Source organism: Galeopterus variegatus, unplaced genomic scaffold (assembly GCF_000696425.1).
Source record: "Galeopterus variegatus unplaced genomic scaffold, G_variegatus-3.0.2 Scaffold5051, whole genome shotgun sequence".
NCBI lineage: Eukaryota > Metazoa > Chordata > Mammalia > Dermoptera > Cynocephalidae > Galeopterus > Galeopterus variegatus.
In genome coordinates this window covers 136,752-154,342 of record NW_007731162.1, presented here as the reverse complement: position 1 = coordinate 154,342, position 17,591 = coordinate 136,752, and the positions used below count along the sequence as shown (strand labels likewise).

General features: G+C 38.8%; 1 protein-coding gene across 1 annotated transcript in view; it reads left to right on the top strand.

Moving 5' to 3' along the window:
- Window positions 1–2,334: 2,334 nt before the first annotated feature.
- The window catches only part of IFT74 (intraflagellar transport 74), an 88,170-nt gene continuing 72,913 nt past the window's right edge, over window positions 2,335–17,591 (top strand). Inside the window, exons 1-3 of the mRNA XM_008588814.1 lie at window positions 2,335–2,455; window positions 7,072–7,210; window positions 16,814–16,949. Of these exons, the coding sequence (XP_008587036.1) occupies window positions 7,091–7,210; window positions 16,814–16,949 (256 nt within the window). The 5' untranslated portion in view covers window positions 2,335–2,455; window positions 7,072–7,090. The remainder of the gene's footprint in view (window positions 2,456–7,071; window positions 7,211–16,813; window positions 16,950–17,591) is intronic.

Sequence of the window (17,591 nt, the reverse complement as noted above, 5' to 3'; positions counted from 1 at the left end):
GTCCATCCATATGGTTGGTGGAGTTAAACGTGGTGCCAGGGACATGCATGTGGAAAGGAACACAGTGGGCCTCTCCCCTCCAGAGCGCTGAGTTTCTTGGCTGCATAAAGGTTTTCTATAAAATCAAGATTGTAGCCAGTTTCTTTGGCTGGAAAAATGAATAATTGGATATTACTGGAAGGGAAGGGAAGGGTGGGATGGGTTTGGCAGTAATTTTTATTTTTTATTTTGTGATTTTTATTTTTTCCTTTGGTCATGGGGACCAAGGAGAAAGTCATGAGTCTCCCCTATTAGGCTCTTGCAGCTTCAGGCACTGTGGCTACTCTAGAACATGTCCCCATAGCTGCATAGCTGTGGGCCCACTGCTTCTTCTTCTTTTTTTTTTTTTTTAAAAAAGATGACCGGTAAGGGGATCTTAACCCTTGACTTGGTGTTGTCAGCACCACGCTCAGCCAGTGAGCGAACCGGCCATCCCTATATGGGATCCGAACCCGGGGCCTTGGTGTTATCAGCACCACACTCTCCCGAGTGAGCCACGGGCCGGCTCCCACTGCTTCTGTAAAAATAAAAGTATGGCCTGGAGAAAAAACAAAAACAAAAAGTCTAGAGGTTCTGCTCCTAAGAAAGCCTCTGAGCACAAGCACTGCAGCTAGCACCAACACACTGATGCCGGACACTGGTTGCTGCTGATAGACCTTTGCAGTCTTGGAAGTTTTTTTTTTTTTAAAGATGACCGGTAAGGGGATCTTAACCCTTGACTTGGTGTTGTCAGCACCACGCTCAGCCAGTGAGCGAACCGGCCATCCCTATATGGGATCCGAACCCGGGGCCTTGGTGTTATCAGCACCACACTCTCCCGAGTGAGCCACGGGCCGGCTCCCACTGCTTCTGTAAAAATAAAAGTATGGCCTGGAGAAAAAACAAAAACAAAAAGTCTAGAGGTTCTGCTCCTAAGAAAGCCTCTGAGCACAAGCACTGCAGCTAGCACCAACACACTGATGCCGGACACTGGTTGCTGCTGATAGACCTTTGCAGTCTTGGAAGCTGGATATTGTTGCTCCTGGTTTGAATAGTCCCTAAAGTCATGCTTTTGGTTGTCATTAATTTACTACTCAAGCTTGGGATGGGTCTAGCAAGCAATATGCTCAAGCCTCAGTTATAAGAAAGACTAGGAAAGCAAGTAGCAGTCGTTTTCAGTTCCTATGACAGGGTGGGGGCAGATAAGGGAGGAACTCTGCCAAACTAGTTAGCTACAAAGTTACCAAAAGGATGACAAATGACCAGTACAAATATGTTGGGCTCAAAAGGGATAATTACATGAAAATGTTTTACAGACTTTAAGGGAAAACTCATCTACACAATATTATTTCATTTTCTGTTGTATTGATTTTAAATTCCTTGAAGGCAGGCATATAAGAGAATAAATCTGGATGTCAATAATGTACACAAATGGGAAATGTGTGAAGTGTTAAAATCCCAATATATATATGCAATCACATTTAAGCTCTATATGGATACTGGAAGAAAACATAAACTAAAAATTATATTAGAGAAGTGGGATTTGAAGTTTAGTAGTTCTTAAATTTAAAAAAAAAAGTCTTTTAAGAAAACTTTCCATTAATTCACAGCCTTCCTCACAATCTGGGATCAAAAGAACTCTGAAAGAAAGCTTAGATATGAAGTTTCTAATGGAATGAGTAACACAACAAATGGTGCCAGAATCGCATCCATACTTAACACTGTATTCTGTAAGGTACCCTGTCTTAACAGGTAGGAAAACTACCACTAATAAGAGTAAAGGGGTGGTGGGTTACCTCAGTTGGTTAGAGCGAGGTTTTTTAACACCAACGTCAAGGGTTCGGATCCCCGCACGGCCACCCCCCAAAAAAAAAAAAAAAAAAAAAAAAAAAGAATAAAATGTACAATGCTGCCTACCACGGAGTAATTGAAAACAATTCTTGTGAAAGGGTAACGGGTGACCCTAACGTTAGCGGACGTGAGTTTACATGGCGAAAATGTTCTTTTTTTTTTTTTTTTTTAATTTGCGGCTGGCCAGTTTGGGGAGCCTTGACCTTGGTGGGCTAAGCGGCCAACTCCGTTCTCTTCTATTTTCTAACCTACCTGTCCTCTTCCATTTCTTTCGGAAAAGCTCCAAACTACTGAGAAAACGTCCTCAAATATCGCGAGAGCATTTTGCTCTCGCTCAACTTTAGATACCGGGAGCGGAGGCGAAGGATTGGCCAATCGGGAGGAAAGACCTTTTCCAGCCACGCCCCCGTTGCCGGGATACGCGGCAGCGCGCAGGCGTTAGTGATTGGGCCTGAAGGCTGAGGAAAGCTGGCCGTGGGCGAACGGATGTGTGCTGCGGGATTGTGGGTTCCGCCGTAGTGGCGGCGTCGGAAAGAGGTTCGAGCGCGCCGAGTCGTGCGACAGCCCTCCTTCCGCGCCGGTGGAGGTGAGCAAGCCTAGGTCCCTCTCTTCCCCCCTGCCTCCCTCGCGCGCCAGTTTTCTCACCTTGGAGATGCTGATCCGCCCCAGAGGAAACAAACTTGAATTCTCTGGCTCTTAGCTGTTATTTTCGGGCCTCTAGCCCTGCCAGAGAAGTTCCGAACTCTAGTAGGGTAAAGGTTGTGCGGATACCTCAAAACAGCCTTCGTAGGAGACCCAAGCCGAGACCGGAGGGAGATGTCCAAGAAGCTTAGAGAGAAGAGTCCCTATGGGCTGAAGGATTTTACTCGGAGTAATAGATTTCTATTGGTCACGATGGAAGGAATTTACAACTTTCCACTTCTTCACATATGTGAGAATGGTTGGCTTAGGGAGGGTAATGATAGTAATGATAATTAGGAGCCAGATGTTTTTCATATGATGTCTGTAATCTCCACAGAGCTATGCAAGATAGGGCTCATTGCCACACCTCTGTTTTACACATGAGGAAACGAGCACTTCCAGAGGGGTTAGGTGAGGTGCCAAGATTATACAGTTGGGAACTGTCTGAACTAGAGTTTGTATCCCTAATCATTCTGGAACCAATGATCAGTCTGCCTCCCTGATTGTGTGACTATTTGATTCAATAAGCCCAGAGTTAGTGGCATATCTGTTATCAGTGCCTCTCCTCCCCACTTTTTCTTAACCTCACTGGGACTGACCTAATGCTAAGCTTTTTCCAGTACAGTAAAGCAGTAGCAAAGAAAAGCAGGCAGAATTTCTGTATATTGTGTATTCTCAAACGTATCAGGAAAACTAGAATAAGAGTGATTAATTCTGCTGGAAACAAAGGTTTATTGTACTGGTTTTCTTTTGGAGAAACCGTTTTGATCATAGACTCTCTTCCTTTCAGAAAGTCACTTCATGAAACTCCTCTACCATTTGAAATAATTCTGTGGCTTTGTCTGCAGAGTTCAAAATGGCAAGGAAATCGAATCAGGGAGTTAGTTGTGTAAGTTTGGTGTGAACATGTTCAAAATGAAGTGGTGATAGGATATCTGGATGGAAATTTACAGTAAACAATTGCGAATTCATAGTGGTGCCTAATTTAAAGGACAGAACTGTAGACGTTGATTTATGAACCACTATGTAACTGGAGGATTCAAGATTGTAGAAAGAATAGAAGCAATCCAAGGACTGCTCATAGATAATGCTAAGGAAAGCCAGAGAGGAAGTACTAGGCATAGGGTGTAGAAACAGATTTAAACCGTTTTAGTTCAACAAATGCCTTGTTTCATTTTTAACAATTTAGTAAATTTTTGTAATTGACAATGCCTTTATGTAGAAGGAAATTCAAAAGGTACAAAGAGAACTAAGTTTCTGCCTGTCACTGAGACAGATGCTGGGAATATAAAGCTGAATAAAATCCAGCTCTTGGAGCTGAGGAAGAGAAATACTTAAGCAAGTCATTTCAGTTGGTGTGATAGGTACTGAGATACAGATATGCACAGGATGCATGGTACGTAGAACAGCCCTATAAACTCGAAGAATTGTGGGGGTGGTTATGGAGTAGTCATGGAAGGATTCCTAGAGAAGATAACAAGTAAAATGTGTTAGGTAAGTGGATCAGTTAAGAGGCTGGTATAATATCCACTTAAGTCAGCGAGGCCCTGAAGTGGTCAATACTGTAGGAATAAAGAGGAAGGTACCTGTTAAACATTTAGGAACAAAATCAGTAGGACTATGTGATCAGCTATGGGAGTGGTGGAGAGGGAGAAATCAAGGATTATGTTTCTGAATTGTGTGACTAGGAGGTGGGAACAAGAGGAAGAGCTAATTTTGGGGAGATGATAATGAGTTTAGATTTATTTGTTTATTTTGAAATATTTAGACAATATCTAATTGGATAGGTTAAGTAATTATTTGTATATAAACAACCTCAAGTTTAGTGCAAGTGGTCAGAGCTGGCTTTATGGTGTTGTGAGTCATCAAGCTTATTAATTGTTAAAACTCTGATTGTGGATGAGGTGACCCAGGGGAGCTTAGAGGAAAGAAAAATAGACTGTGGATGGTATCTTAGGGAATGCTGTTATTTAAGGTCAGGTAGAATAAGATCAAGGGGACTGAAAAAGGAGAACCAGAAGAGAGGAGTGTCATGGAGATAGTTTCATGTAAGACTGGACACCAGTAGCAGTGAGATGACATTTACATCTCTGGAAATATCAAATGCAACAGTAGGAATCCAGGAGATAGTGGAAATTGAAGTAGAGAATAGTGGATGTAAGCTACTCTTAGGAATTTGGCTGCATAAGGAAGGGATGTATGGGACAGAGTTAGATGTGGTTGCAGGATCAAGAAATTGGTTTTTGAGGTTAGGAAAGAATTGAATGTGGTAACAGACTTAAGCAAAGGAGAAAGTTTAAAGATATAGGCAGGAGTGGGGATAATGCCCCAAAGGAGATGGATCAAGAGGGTAAATCAGGATAGAGATTGATCTAGAATGAGAGAAGGGATGCCTGTTGAGATTGGAGGTCAGGATGGAGGTAGGTAAAGTTTGTGTGATCCAGAGGTGATGGAATAAGTCCTAATTATCTCAAATTCATAGGAAATCAAGACATCTGCTGAGAGTGACAGGAACAAAGGTTAGGTAGAAAAGTGGTTAAGGATCAGAATCATCAAGGAGAAAAGTAGGTTATCAAGGATAAATAAAATAGTTTCTGAGATGAGGATCCAGCTAAGATTGATGGCTATGTCTTTGCATTTCTCCAATCTGTGTGGTTGTGTGATTTTCACCGGCAGTGTTCAGCAATCCAGGCTGGATATAGAGAAGGGTTTCTGATTTTGCCAGGTGGGTTGAAGAAGAGATTAAGGATACAGATTAGTTGATGGTGCTCATGAGACAGAATTTTCATGTAGAGAAAGAAGGGAGACCTTGAAACTGCCCTCGTCAAAGTCACTACTGACTTCTCAAAGGGGGATTCCAATGGACATTTCAGTTTTCATTTTTTTTTAATTCCCAGTAGTAAAATGGCACAGCTGACCATTCCTACCTTCTCATGGCATCTCTGACATACACTACTAGCTTTTCTTTTTGCTTTCTGGGCCTTTATTTTTTTATTTTTATTTTTTTTTTATTATTTTTATTTTGTCAATATACAATGTAGTTAGTTATTGTTAGGCCTTTATTTTTAATCTCTTGTAAGTTTTTCCTCTTCTGTGTGTTCTGTATATTGACATTCTTCAAGAAAGAGTCTTGGACACTATTCTCTTTTCCTCCATATTCTCTCTCTAGATTAATATCTTTATAATTTTTTTACATAACCTACAGTAGGACGTATTTTTTTACATTACAGTCCAGTACACACCTATAGTAAATTTATATAAATGAAATAAAAATTTAATGAAGCAATATTTACCCTTTCTGTGTTCAGTGAACTCTCTTAGTTTTTCTATTCTATTTCATGTTTAAAGTATATTGGCTATAACATGCCAAATTGTTTTTATAAGCTACTAATAGGCCATGACCCACAATTTGAAAAATACTACTCTAAATTATTGGCCAGAATATTAAATAATATCATATTCTGATGAATAAAGGAGGGGGTTAATAAACTGGGAGAGAATGATTAAGATTAAGATGTTTGAGATGAAACAATTCCAGATGATGGTGAGCTCCAGGTGTGGCTTTGGCTATGAATGACTGAAATAGAATGAAGATATTTACTAAAATTGAGGCCAGAGAACTGTGAGTTCTCTCAAAATGGAAGTCATCCAGGATGATAGTGGGATTGGAATAGAGGGACTGTGAACAAGGTAAAAGACTTTAATAAAGACGGAGGAGAGATTAGTAGGTCAGTAGATAACAGAAACCAGGAAAGATCAAGGCAATGTGGTTGCATTCCCTGATCCTCAAAGGAAGTGAATCCTGCTTAATTTTTTTTTTTTAAACATGTTATTTATTTTTGGTGGCTAGCCAGTGCAGGGATCTGAACCCCTGATCCTGGTGTTATAACACCGTACTCTAACCAACTGAGCTAACTGGCTGGCCCCTGTTTAATTTTTAAAGACATGAAAAATAACATTTTGAAAGTGACTGGAGAGCAAGGAGAGTGCCACTTCCTTTGCTTTGGGATTATGGGACAGGAAGCTAAAAGAGCCTTCTTTCCTTCAAGAATCCTTCTTTTGTTCCCCCTTCAGGGGGAGCCAGGATTCTCTTAAGGTGAAGAGGAAGTATTTGTAACAAGACTGAGAATATGAGAGTTAATAATGGACCAGAAAGCACAGAGAAAATATTGGGAGAGAAGAAAGATGCTGAGTATGTCAGGAGAGAGAAAGCTTACCACCAGAGTATGGGTTGAGAACGTAAGAGAGTTAGATAACAAGAGGGGCTTGCATTTTGGTAGGATAACAGGGAGATGAAGAAGGAATGTTGTAATAAATGATCTCATAGTTCTAAATGAAACATCAATGTTAAATTCGAACAATGTTAAAGTAGGCTCAGCATTGTAGTGATACCTGGAATGGCAATTTGCAAAAAAAGTCATTGTGAATTAAATGTTTTAAGGAAAGGTAGAGGATAGGCCACGACTGTCTTGCTATAAAGGATATCTAAGGAGAATTGAACTATTTATTGTTTCCAAACAGTGGTTAAAGTTAATAAACAATGGCCAGTAACCAGAAACCTTCAGCAGCTCGCCCTGTTTCACGAAGTGGAATTGGGCTGACAGGAAGGCCTCCTTCTGGAATACGACCCCCATCAGGAAATATAAGAGTGGCAACTGGAGTAAGTTTAAAACAAATCTATTGAATGTTTGTGCATATATTGTGGTAGAAGTTGGAGATGCTGTCTCTAATAAGAGATTCTACTTTATAGTTGCTTTATTCTATAAGCATTACTATTATATGTGTTTGTTTTTTGGAACACGTCTAGAAGTAGAATGTGGGAGAATGTTTGAAAGACACTATTGAGCCTGCTGTTGCTGATACTCAGATTTATTTATTTATTTATTTATTTATTTATTTTAAAAGATGACCGGTAAGGGGATCTTAACCCTTGACTTGGTGTTGTCAGCACCACGCTCAGCCAGTGAGCGAACCGGCTATCCCTATGTGGGATCCGAACCCGGGGCCTTGGTGTTATCAGCACCGCACTCAACCGAGTGAGCCACGGGCCGGCCCAATACTCAAATTTATTTTAAAGCTACTATGATTTAAGTGATAGAGTGTATTGGAGCCAGAATCAAATGAAATGGAATAGATCAGGAGCAGAATCAAGTATATTTAGAGTTTGATTAGTTAGTGATTGTTTTAGTCCGTTTTGTGTTGCTATAACAGAAATACCTGAGACTGGGTACTTTATAAAGGAAAGAGGTTTATTTGGCTTACAATTCTGGGACAGCTGCATCTGGCACGGACCTCAGGCTGCTACTATTCATGGCGGAAAGTGGCAGGCAGCTGGCAGGTATGAGCAGATCACATGTGAGAGGAAGCAAGGGAGAGAGAAAAGGTGCCAGGGTCTTTTTAAGCAACGAGCTCTTGTGGGAACTAATAGAGCAAGAACTCACTCATTAATCCCCCCTCCCCAAGGGAGAGCATTAATCCATTCATAAGGAATCCGCCCCCATGACTCAATCAGTTTCCAACACTGCCACATTTGGAGCTCAAATTTCCACATGAGTTTTGGAGGGGACAATACATCCAAACTCCATTAGTGATTAAGATGGCATTTTAAATTAGTTGGAAAAGCATAGAATATTCAATAGAGCATTCCAATAACTGGTAAACCATTAGTTTCATCTCTTTTTTTTTATCTCTCCCTCATACCTTTTTCTCAAAATTCTAAATTAGAAACATGATAGTTTAAAATGAAATCATAAATCTAGTAAAGGAAAATGTGCACAGGTATTTTGTTTAAACTTGATATGGGCTAGGCCTTTCTAAAAGTGACAGAAATGCCGTGTCCTGAAAAGGAAAGTATTTTTATATTTATATATTTCAATTTATAAGAAATAAAAACACTGAAAAAATTTAAAGAGAAATGACAAACTGGTAAAAAAAATTTATAATCTATATATCTCACATACAGTTCAGAATCTTAAAATGAAAAAGCAAACTTTACTAATTTCTAAGATCTCTTTCTATGTTAAGTCTATCAATCTTATGTCCAACCACAATTCCATGAGATTTCTTCTGGAGGCTGGGAGGAATATTATTATAAAACTATTCTTTTTTGCGGGGAGGGGTGAGGAAGCTGTTGGTAAGGGGATCTGAACCTGTGACCTTGGTATTACCAGCACCATGCTCTGCCAAGTGAGCTAAAAGGCCAGCCCAATTCTAGATAAATTTTAGAATAGCTTGGGAGAGCATGGTGCTGATAACACCAAGGTCAAAGGTTCAGATCCCCATACTCTTGACATTGGTATTATCAGCACCCTGCCAGCCACCAAAAAAAGAAAAAGAAAAATAAATTTATCTAGAACAATAAAAAAGAAAAAATAGGAAAAAATGTACAGTACTTTAATATGAAAATGTGTTATAAACAATGATTGAAACGATATCTGATTGGCACAACTACCTAGAAATACATGTTAAGAGCTTAATATAAGATAGAGAATGTCATAAATAAATGAATCAATAAAAGAAACACTATATTAGAAAAAGTTGATGAAGCTCATAAACTGATAATTCTAAGCAGAAGAATATCCTGTAAAGATAATTATTAGATTTTCATTATTATTATAATAGTAAAAATTGGGAAACATCCTAGATGAACTTATGACAGGTGAATCTTAAATAATTATGATATGTCTGTCCCTATAATAGGCTAGCAGGTGGTCATTAAAAATTGTCCCTCTTTGCAGATGACATGGTCATATGTATAGAAAAACCTAAGGGCTGGCCCACGGCTTATTTGGGAGAGTGTGGTGCTAATAACACCAAGGCCACGGGTTCGAATCTCTATATAGGGATGGCCAGTTAGCTCACTTGGGAGAGCATGGTGCTGACAACACCAAGTTAAGGCTTATGATCCCCTTACCGGTCATCTTTTTTTTTTTTTTTCCTTTTTGTCTTTTTTCGTGACCGGTAACGGGATCGCAACCCTCAGTGTCGCGCCCATACCGGGACCGGCAACGGGATCACAACCCTCAGTGTCGCGCCCGCACCGCGCTCAACCAGTGAGCGGACCGGTCTGTATATGGGATCCGAACCCTCGGCAGGAGTGCCACTGCGCTCCCAAGCGCCACACTCTACCGAGTGCGCCACCGGGCTGGCCCACCGGTCATCTTTAAAAAAAAAAAGAAAGAAAAACCTAAAGATTCCACCAAAAAACTCTTAGAACTGGTAAATGAACTTAGTAAAGTTGCAGGATACAAAGTCAACATACAAAAGTCGGTAGTGCTTCAGTACACCAATAATCAACTAGCTGGAAAGAAATCAAGAAAGAAATCCCATTTACAATATCTAAAAAAATAAAAAAAAATATATATATATATATAAATATATTTTAAAAATATATAAAATACATATATATATATAAATACCTGGGAATAAATTTATAAAAGGAGGCAAAAGATCTCTACAATGAAAACTACAAAACTCTGATGAGAGAAATTGAGGAGGACGCAAAAAAACAAAGAGATCCTATGTTCATGGATTAGAAGAATTAATATTGTTAAAATGACCATCCTACCCAAAGAGATCAACAGATTCAATGCAATCCCATCAAAATACCAATGACATTCTTCATGGAAATAGAAAAAACAATTCTAAAACTCATATGGAACTACAAAAGACCTGAAATAGCCAAAGCAATTCTGAGCAGAAAGAACACAGCTCACACTACCTGACTTGATAATATACTATAAAGCCATCATAACCAAAATGGCATGGTACTCATATAAAAACAAGCACATAGACCAATGGAGCAGAATAGAGAACCCAGAAATAAATCCACATATTTATGGCCAACAGATTTTTGACAAAGGCACCAAGAACATGCATTGGGGAAATGACAGCATATTCAATACACAGTGCTGGGAAAATTGGATATTCATATGTGGAAGAATGAAACTAGACCACTATGTGATGCCATGTACAGAAATCAACTAAAATGGATTAAAAGCTTAAATGCAAGAAGTGACACTGTAAAACTACTGGAAGAAAACATAGGGGAAATGCTTCAGGACATTGGTCTGGGCAAAGGTGTTATAGGTAAGAATTCAAAAGCACAGGCAATAAAAGCAAAAATAGACAAATGGGATTATATAAAACTATAAAGTTTGGGGCCGGCCCGGTGGCGCACTGCTACAGTGCGCCGCTTGAGAGTGCGGCGGCGCTCCCGCCGAGGGTTCGGATCCCACATACAGACCGGTTCCCGCTCACTGGCTGAGCGAGGTGCGGGCGTGACACCGAGAGTTGCGATCCCGTTGCCAGTCCCGGTCCGGTACGGGCGCGACACTGAGGGTTGTGATCCGTTGCCGGACACGAAAAAAGACAAAAAAAAAAAAACAAAAAACTATAAAGTTTGTGCACAGAGAAGGAAATAACAGTGAAGATGCAACCTGTGCCATGAGAGAAAATATTTACAAACTATCCATGTAACAAGGGATTAATATCCCGGACGTACAAGGAACTCAAACTCAGCAAGAAAAACCAAGTAATTTGATTAAAAAATGGTCAAAGAGAGAGGGTGGAGCAAGATAGCAGACTAGAGTTGTCTGGTGCTCATCTCCTGCACGAAAAGAGACTAAAACAACAAACAACTATATATTGGCTGGAATGACTGAAGAAATACACTGCAGAACACCAGGGGAGTGATGAAATCCTTGTGGAGCATGGAAAACTGGGATTGCATCATAGACAGCAGAACAAGGCATCCTGCCTCTGCCTCAGTGTCTCCCTATAGGGACCATCTTGGAGTCAAGCAGAGAGAAGATAAGCTAGATAAATCCCAGCTGTTTCCATTGCTGCCAGAAATGCTAGTAGTCCCTGCCACAAGAGAGTCCCTCAGTCCTCAAAGGCCAAACCCAGTTTGCAGACTAACTAGGAGTTTGTGCAGCTGCATGGCCTCATAGTAGAAGCCCAGGGAGAGCAAGCCCCACCCTTCTGACCTAAGCAGCTATGGCACAGTGTCATCTTGAAACTGAACCCACAGCTAGAGAATATTCTGCCCTGGGGGCCAGCGGAAACTGACTCCTTACATCGTGAGGCCCCATCTTTATTCTACCACATTCACATAGGCAACTGTGGGACCATGACCCCCAGCTGCCTGGAGCCTAGGTCAGGCAAAAAGACCAAGACCCCGGCATGTGAAGCCACATGGCACCCCCTTCCCCTTGGAGAACAGACAGACCTTTTCAGCAGGGAAGCCTCCAATAAGCGGATGGTGTACCACATTCCGTTGCACCCACCTGCTGGCCCACTGAGCCCACAGGTGCCCTTGCTGGCCCAATAGCCAGTCTGTTGGTAGCTCCACCACCCCCTGATGGCCCTCCACAGAGCCACTGGACCCTGCCACATTAGGGTGTACCTGCTCCCTGACTGATAGCATTTGGGCAATAGCCTTCCCTCCCCACGGTATGCCTCTAAGAGCTGCTGGGCCCAGATGCACCTTTGCAGGTTTGATGTAGGCTCAACAGCTGATCGGGTGGCCCTCCATGGAGCTGCTGGGCCCTGCTGCACTAGTGTGCATCTGCTTCCCTCTGGTCAGTGGGTCAGGCAGTGGCTCCACCTCCACCTGGCAATACTCCACAGAGTTGCTGCATCCTGTTGCATCCTTGTGGGCCTGCTCTGGGCTCAACAGGTGGTCCAGTAGCCTTCCACAGAGCTGTTGTGCCCTGCTGCACCCATGCATGCCAGCTCCTGGCCAGGCTGTGGCATCCACTCCTCTGATACGCCCTCACAGAGCCGCTTAACCTCCCCTTCCTCCAGGCTCATCTATTTCCAGTCCTAAAGCTGGTCAGGTAGCACACTATTCCCTGGGAGAGACAACCTCAGATCTCCGTGCCCACACCTGTCCTGATAGCCAATTGGGCAGTGACTCTGCATGTCAGACAGTACCAAACAGCCAATTGGCCCTCTTTGCCTACACATGCCTGGCCCAACGACCTGCCCATAATCTCCAACCCAGAAAAACAGCCAGTGTTGGTACAAACTCCCACAGTATAGTCTGAGGCATTTACAGACATCACTGAAGAGGATTACAACCAAAGAAACTGCACAGAAACTACACCACTAACTCCACCACCCAAAACCAAAGTCAGTGGAACATATCCAGTAGACACTCTAGGACCACATATAGGAAAAAGTCATTTCTAGGTAATCTCCATAAAATTGGAAAAAGCAACTACTCCATTAGATAGATGTACATATATCAATGTAGGGACACAAGAAACATCAAAAAGAAGGAAATATTACACCCCCAAAGCAACACAGTAAGTCTCCATTAACAGACATGAAAAAAAAAGACAGTTACGAAATGCCTATAAAGGAAATTCAAATAACGATTTTAAGGAAACTCAGCGAGATACAAGGTAAAACAGTTCAGTGAAATCAGGAAAACAATTTCTGATCTGAATGAGAAATTTAACAAAAAGATATCATAAAAAAGAACCAAACAGAAATCTTAGAGCTGAAGAATTCAATGAATGAAATAGAAAATACAACTGACACCTTCAATAACAGACTACATCAAGCAGAAATAGTACAAAACTCACCTGTAGAGGTAAATTCATAATTCGAATTCAGAATACCCCAGTGAGGTATGATGCTTTGTAAATCGATCAGTCCTCTAGTATAAAGGTTTAAAATCAAAATGGTCAGAAAGCAACAACAGCTACAATTAGTGGCTAAGGAACATGCAATAGATACAAATATAAATTAAGCCAACAAAAATACGAATAGTGTGTGTGAGGGAAAGTCCAAAGTATTTTCTGTGACCATAGTTAAGTTGCTATAGGCTTAAAATGGTTTATTATAATTACAAAACAAGTCTACACAAATTTAAAAAGATAGCAATCATATCAAGCATTTTTTCTTACCAAATGGTACAAGTAGAAATTACCAAGAAAAACTTCAGACACTTTACAAATGCATGGAAATACAACATGCTCCTAAACAACGAGTGGGTTAATGAAGAAATTAAAAGAGAAATTATAACATTCCCTGAGATCAACAAGAATGGGAGCACATCATACCAAAACCTATGGGATATGGCAAAAGCAGTTCTAAGAGGAATGTTTATAGCAATAAATGCCTACATCAAAAAAGAAGAATTATTTCTAATAAATAACCTAACGATGTATCTGAAGGAACTAGAAAAACAACAACAAACTAAACCCGAAATTGGCAGAAGGAAAGAAATAGTAAAGCTCAGAGCAGAAATAAATAGAAACTAAAAAAGTGGAAAGATCAGCAAAACAAAGAGTTGGTTTTTTGAAAACATAAACAAAATTGACAAACTGTGAGACTAACCAAGAAAAAAAGAGAGAAGACTCAAAAAATCTAAAATCAGAAATGAAAAAAGAGACATTACAACTGATACCACAGAATACAAAGGATCGTAAGAGACTATTATGAACAGCTATATGCCAACAAGTTTGATAGCAAAGAAGAAATGGATACATTCCTGGACAAATACAATCTACCAAGATTAAATTATGAAGAAATAGAAAATCTGAACATACCAGTAACAAGTGAGGAAACTGAATCAGTTATACAGATTCTTCTGCTAAAAGAAAACCCCAGGACCTGATGACTTCCCTGTTGAATTCTACCAAACATTTAAAGAAGAACTAATACCAGTTCTTTTCAGATTATTTTTAAAAATTGAGAAGGGAATATTTTCCAACTCATTTTATGAGGCCAGCATTACTCTGATTTCAAAACTGGACAAGGACACAGCAAAAAAGAAAATTGCAGGCCTATGTCCCTGATAAGCATAGATGCAGAAATTCGCAACAAGATACCAACAAGCTGAATTCAACAACACATTAAAAAGATCATTTACTATGATTAAGTGGGATTTATCCCAGGGATGCAAGGATGGTTTAACGTATGCAAATCAATAACTGTGATACACCACATTAATAGAAAGAAAGACGAAAACCATGTGATCATTTCAATTGATGCAGGAAAAGCATTTAACAAAATTCAACATTCCTTCATGATAAAAACTCTTAAACTAAGTGTAAAAGATATGTACCTCAATACAGTAAAGGCCATATATGACAGACCCACAACTAACATCATACTGAATGGGAAAAAGCTGAAAGCTTTTCTTCTTAGATCAGGAGCAAGACAGGAATGCCCACTTTCACCACTTCTATTTAATACAGTACTGGAAGCCCCAGCCAGAGCAATTACACAAGAGAAAGAAATAAACGGCATCCAGTTTGGAGGGAGGAAGTCAAACTGTCCTTGTTTGCAGATGACATGATCTTATATATAGAAAATTCTATATACTGCACCAAAAAAAAACCTGTTAGAACTAATAAATGAATTCAGTAAAGTTGCAGGACGTAAAGTCAACATACAAAAGTCAGTAGCATTTATACCAATATAGCATCTATACCAAGTAGCATTTATATACCAATATCAGACTATCTGAAAAAGAACTCAAGAAAGCAATTCCTTTTACAATAACTAGAAAAAAATAAATAAGATACCTAGGAATAAATTTAACCAAGGAAGTAAAAGGCCTCTACAGTGAAAACTATAAAGCTTTGAAGAAAGAAATTTAAGAAGATGTAAATAAATGAAAAGATAAATGAAAATCAAATTAGTTATCATAAATAGGGCCGGCCCGGTGGCACACTAAACAATTTCTGATCTGAATGAGAAATTTAACAAAAAGATATCATAAAAAAGAACCAAACAGAAATCTTAGAGCTGAAGAATTCAATGAATGAAATAGAAAATACAACTGACACCTTCAATAACAGACTACATCAAGCAGAAATAGTACAAAACTCACCTGTAGAGGTAAATTCATAATTCGAATTCAGAATACCCCAGTGAGGTATGATGCTTTGTAAATCGATCAGTCCTCTAGTATAAAGGTTTAAAATCAAAATGGTCAGAAAGCAACAACAGCTACAATTAGTGGCTAAGGAACATGCAATAGATACAAATATAAATTAAGCCAACAAAAATACGAATAGTGTGTGTGAGGGAAAGTCCAAAGTATTTTCTGTGACCATAGTTAAGTTGCTATAGGCTTAAAATGGTTTATTATTTTTTTTTTTTTTTTTTTTTTTTTTTTTTTTTTTCCGTGCCCAAAAAAGAAAAAAAAAAAAAAAAAAAAAAAAAAAAAAAAAAAAAAAAAAAAAAATTAGTTATCATAAATAAATGAAAAGATCTATGTGTATGGATTGGAAAAATTAATATTGTTAAAATGGCTATTCTTCCCAAAATGGTCTACAGATTTAATGCAATTCCTATCAAAATACCTATGGCATTCTTCACAGAAATAGAAAAAAGAATCCTAAAAATTTATATGGAACCATATAAATTTTATACTTTCCCATGCTTATATATACTAAATGAACTGATAAGAAGGGAGTCTTTTTGTCCTTTCCTCAGGGTATATGATGTTACATTGGATTTTGTGGACCTGAAGTAGAGAATAATATTGAGTAATAATATGAATGCTGTTTATGTAAACCTTTTAGTACTTACATGGCCATCTTGTGATGGAATTATATCTGATTTTTTTTTCAAAATTAAAATTTTCTAGGGCCGGCCCATGATTCACTTGGGAGAGTGTGGTGCTGATAACATCAAGGCCATGGGTTCGGATCCCTATATAAGGATGGTTGGTTAGCTCACTTGGGAGAGCGTGGTGCTGACCACACCAAGTCAAGGCTTAAGATCCCCTTACCAATCATCTTTTTTTAAAAAAAAGAAATTAAAATTTTCTTTTTCTTATTTTAAAGCTTGTGTATACTTGTTGTAATAATGCTGAAAACACCGAATTGTATAAATGAGAAAATAAAAATCAACTGTTAACTATCATTACTAGAGGCCATTGTTACTATTTTTTTTTATGAGCCTCCAGACTTTTTTGTTCAGCAAAAATGGAATTATAAAGATTGTCTTGTAAAGTCCTTTTTTATATATTACAAGTTATTTAACCATTTCCTTCTATGGAAATTTAGCTCCTTTTCAGTTTGGGGTATTATAAATAATGTCTACATACAGAATTAAAAATTTTAATTAAATGCGTCATTTAATATTTATAGAATTTTAAATGTTAAAGTGATAATATTCAATATTTCAGACATTCAAAAAAATAATGAATATTTTACAAATTGTGTAGAATTTCAATCTTAAAGAGGTACAGTGTATTTTTCAGTTTACTAAAAGTGAAATTTTGTTTGTCGTTTAGATGCCACCTGGGACAGCAAGACCAGGTTCTCGTGGTGGTCCTATAGGGACTGGTGGAGTTCTGTCTTCTCAAATCAAAGTCACTGATCGTCCTGTAACACAACAAGGTTTGAGTGGAATGAAAACTGGGATGAAAGGTACCTATTTCTAAGAAGATGAGTATATTTTGAACAAAAAGTACAATACTATATCAGTAAGTCAGAATTACAGTATTTAAGAATTATTACAGGTAATTATAGCATGTAATCAGAATTATAGCATGTAATTTTTATTCTTTGGTTTACAAAATAGTGAGGGTTAAATAACAGAATAAATGTAAAAATACATTGTGGATTAGAAAGATATACACATATGAGCTATTTTAATTTTAATTTTTCTGACCATGGAGCTTTGTTAAAACTTGAAGAAATTTGAAATAATTTTGAAGAAAAGCTCAGGATTGAAAACTAGATTTCTAGTACAATATGGAAATATTCTTAAACACTTTTTGATAATCTTCATATCAAAGTGACACTATTAAAATACCTGTGTATTAGAATTGAAACAAGAGATGTTAATTTTTTCCGATAGTACTCCATTATAGTGCTTAAGTAAGGAAATGAGGCTAACACATAGATTTATATTGAATCTCTCATTATGCCTCTATATGTGTTTAGAAAGGCATAATAATACACTATATGTTATGATTCAAAAATTTAATCTGGGGCCGGCCCGGTGGCGCACTGCTACAGTGCGCCGCTTGGGAGTGTGGCGGCGCTCCCGCCGAGGGTTCGGATCCC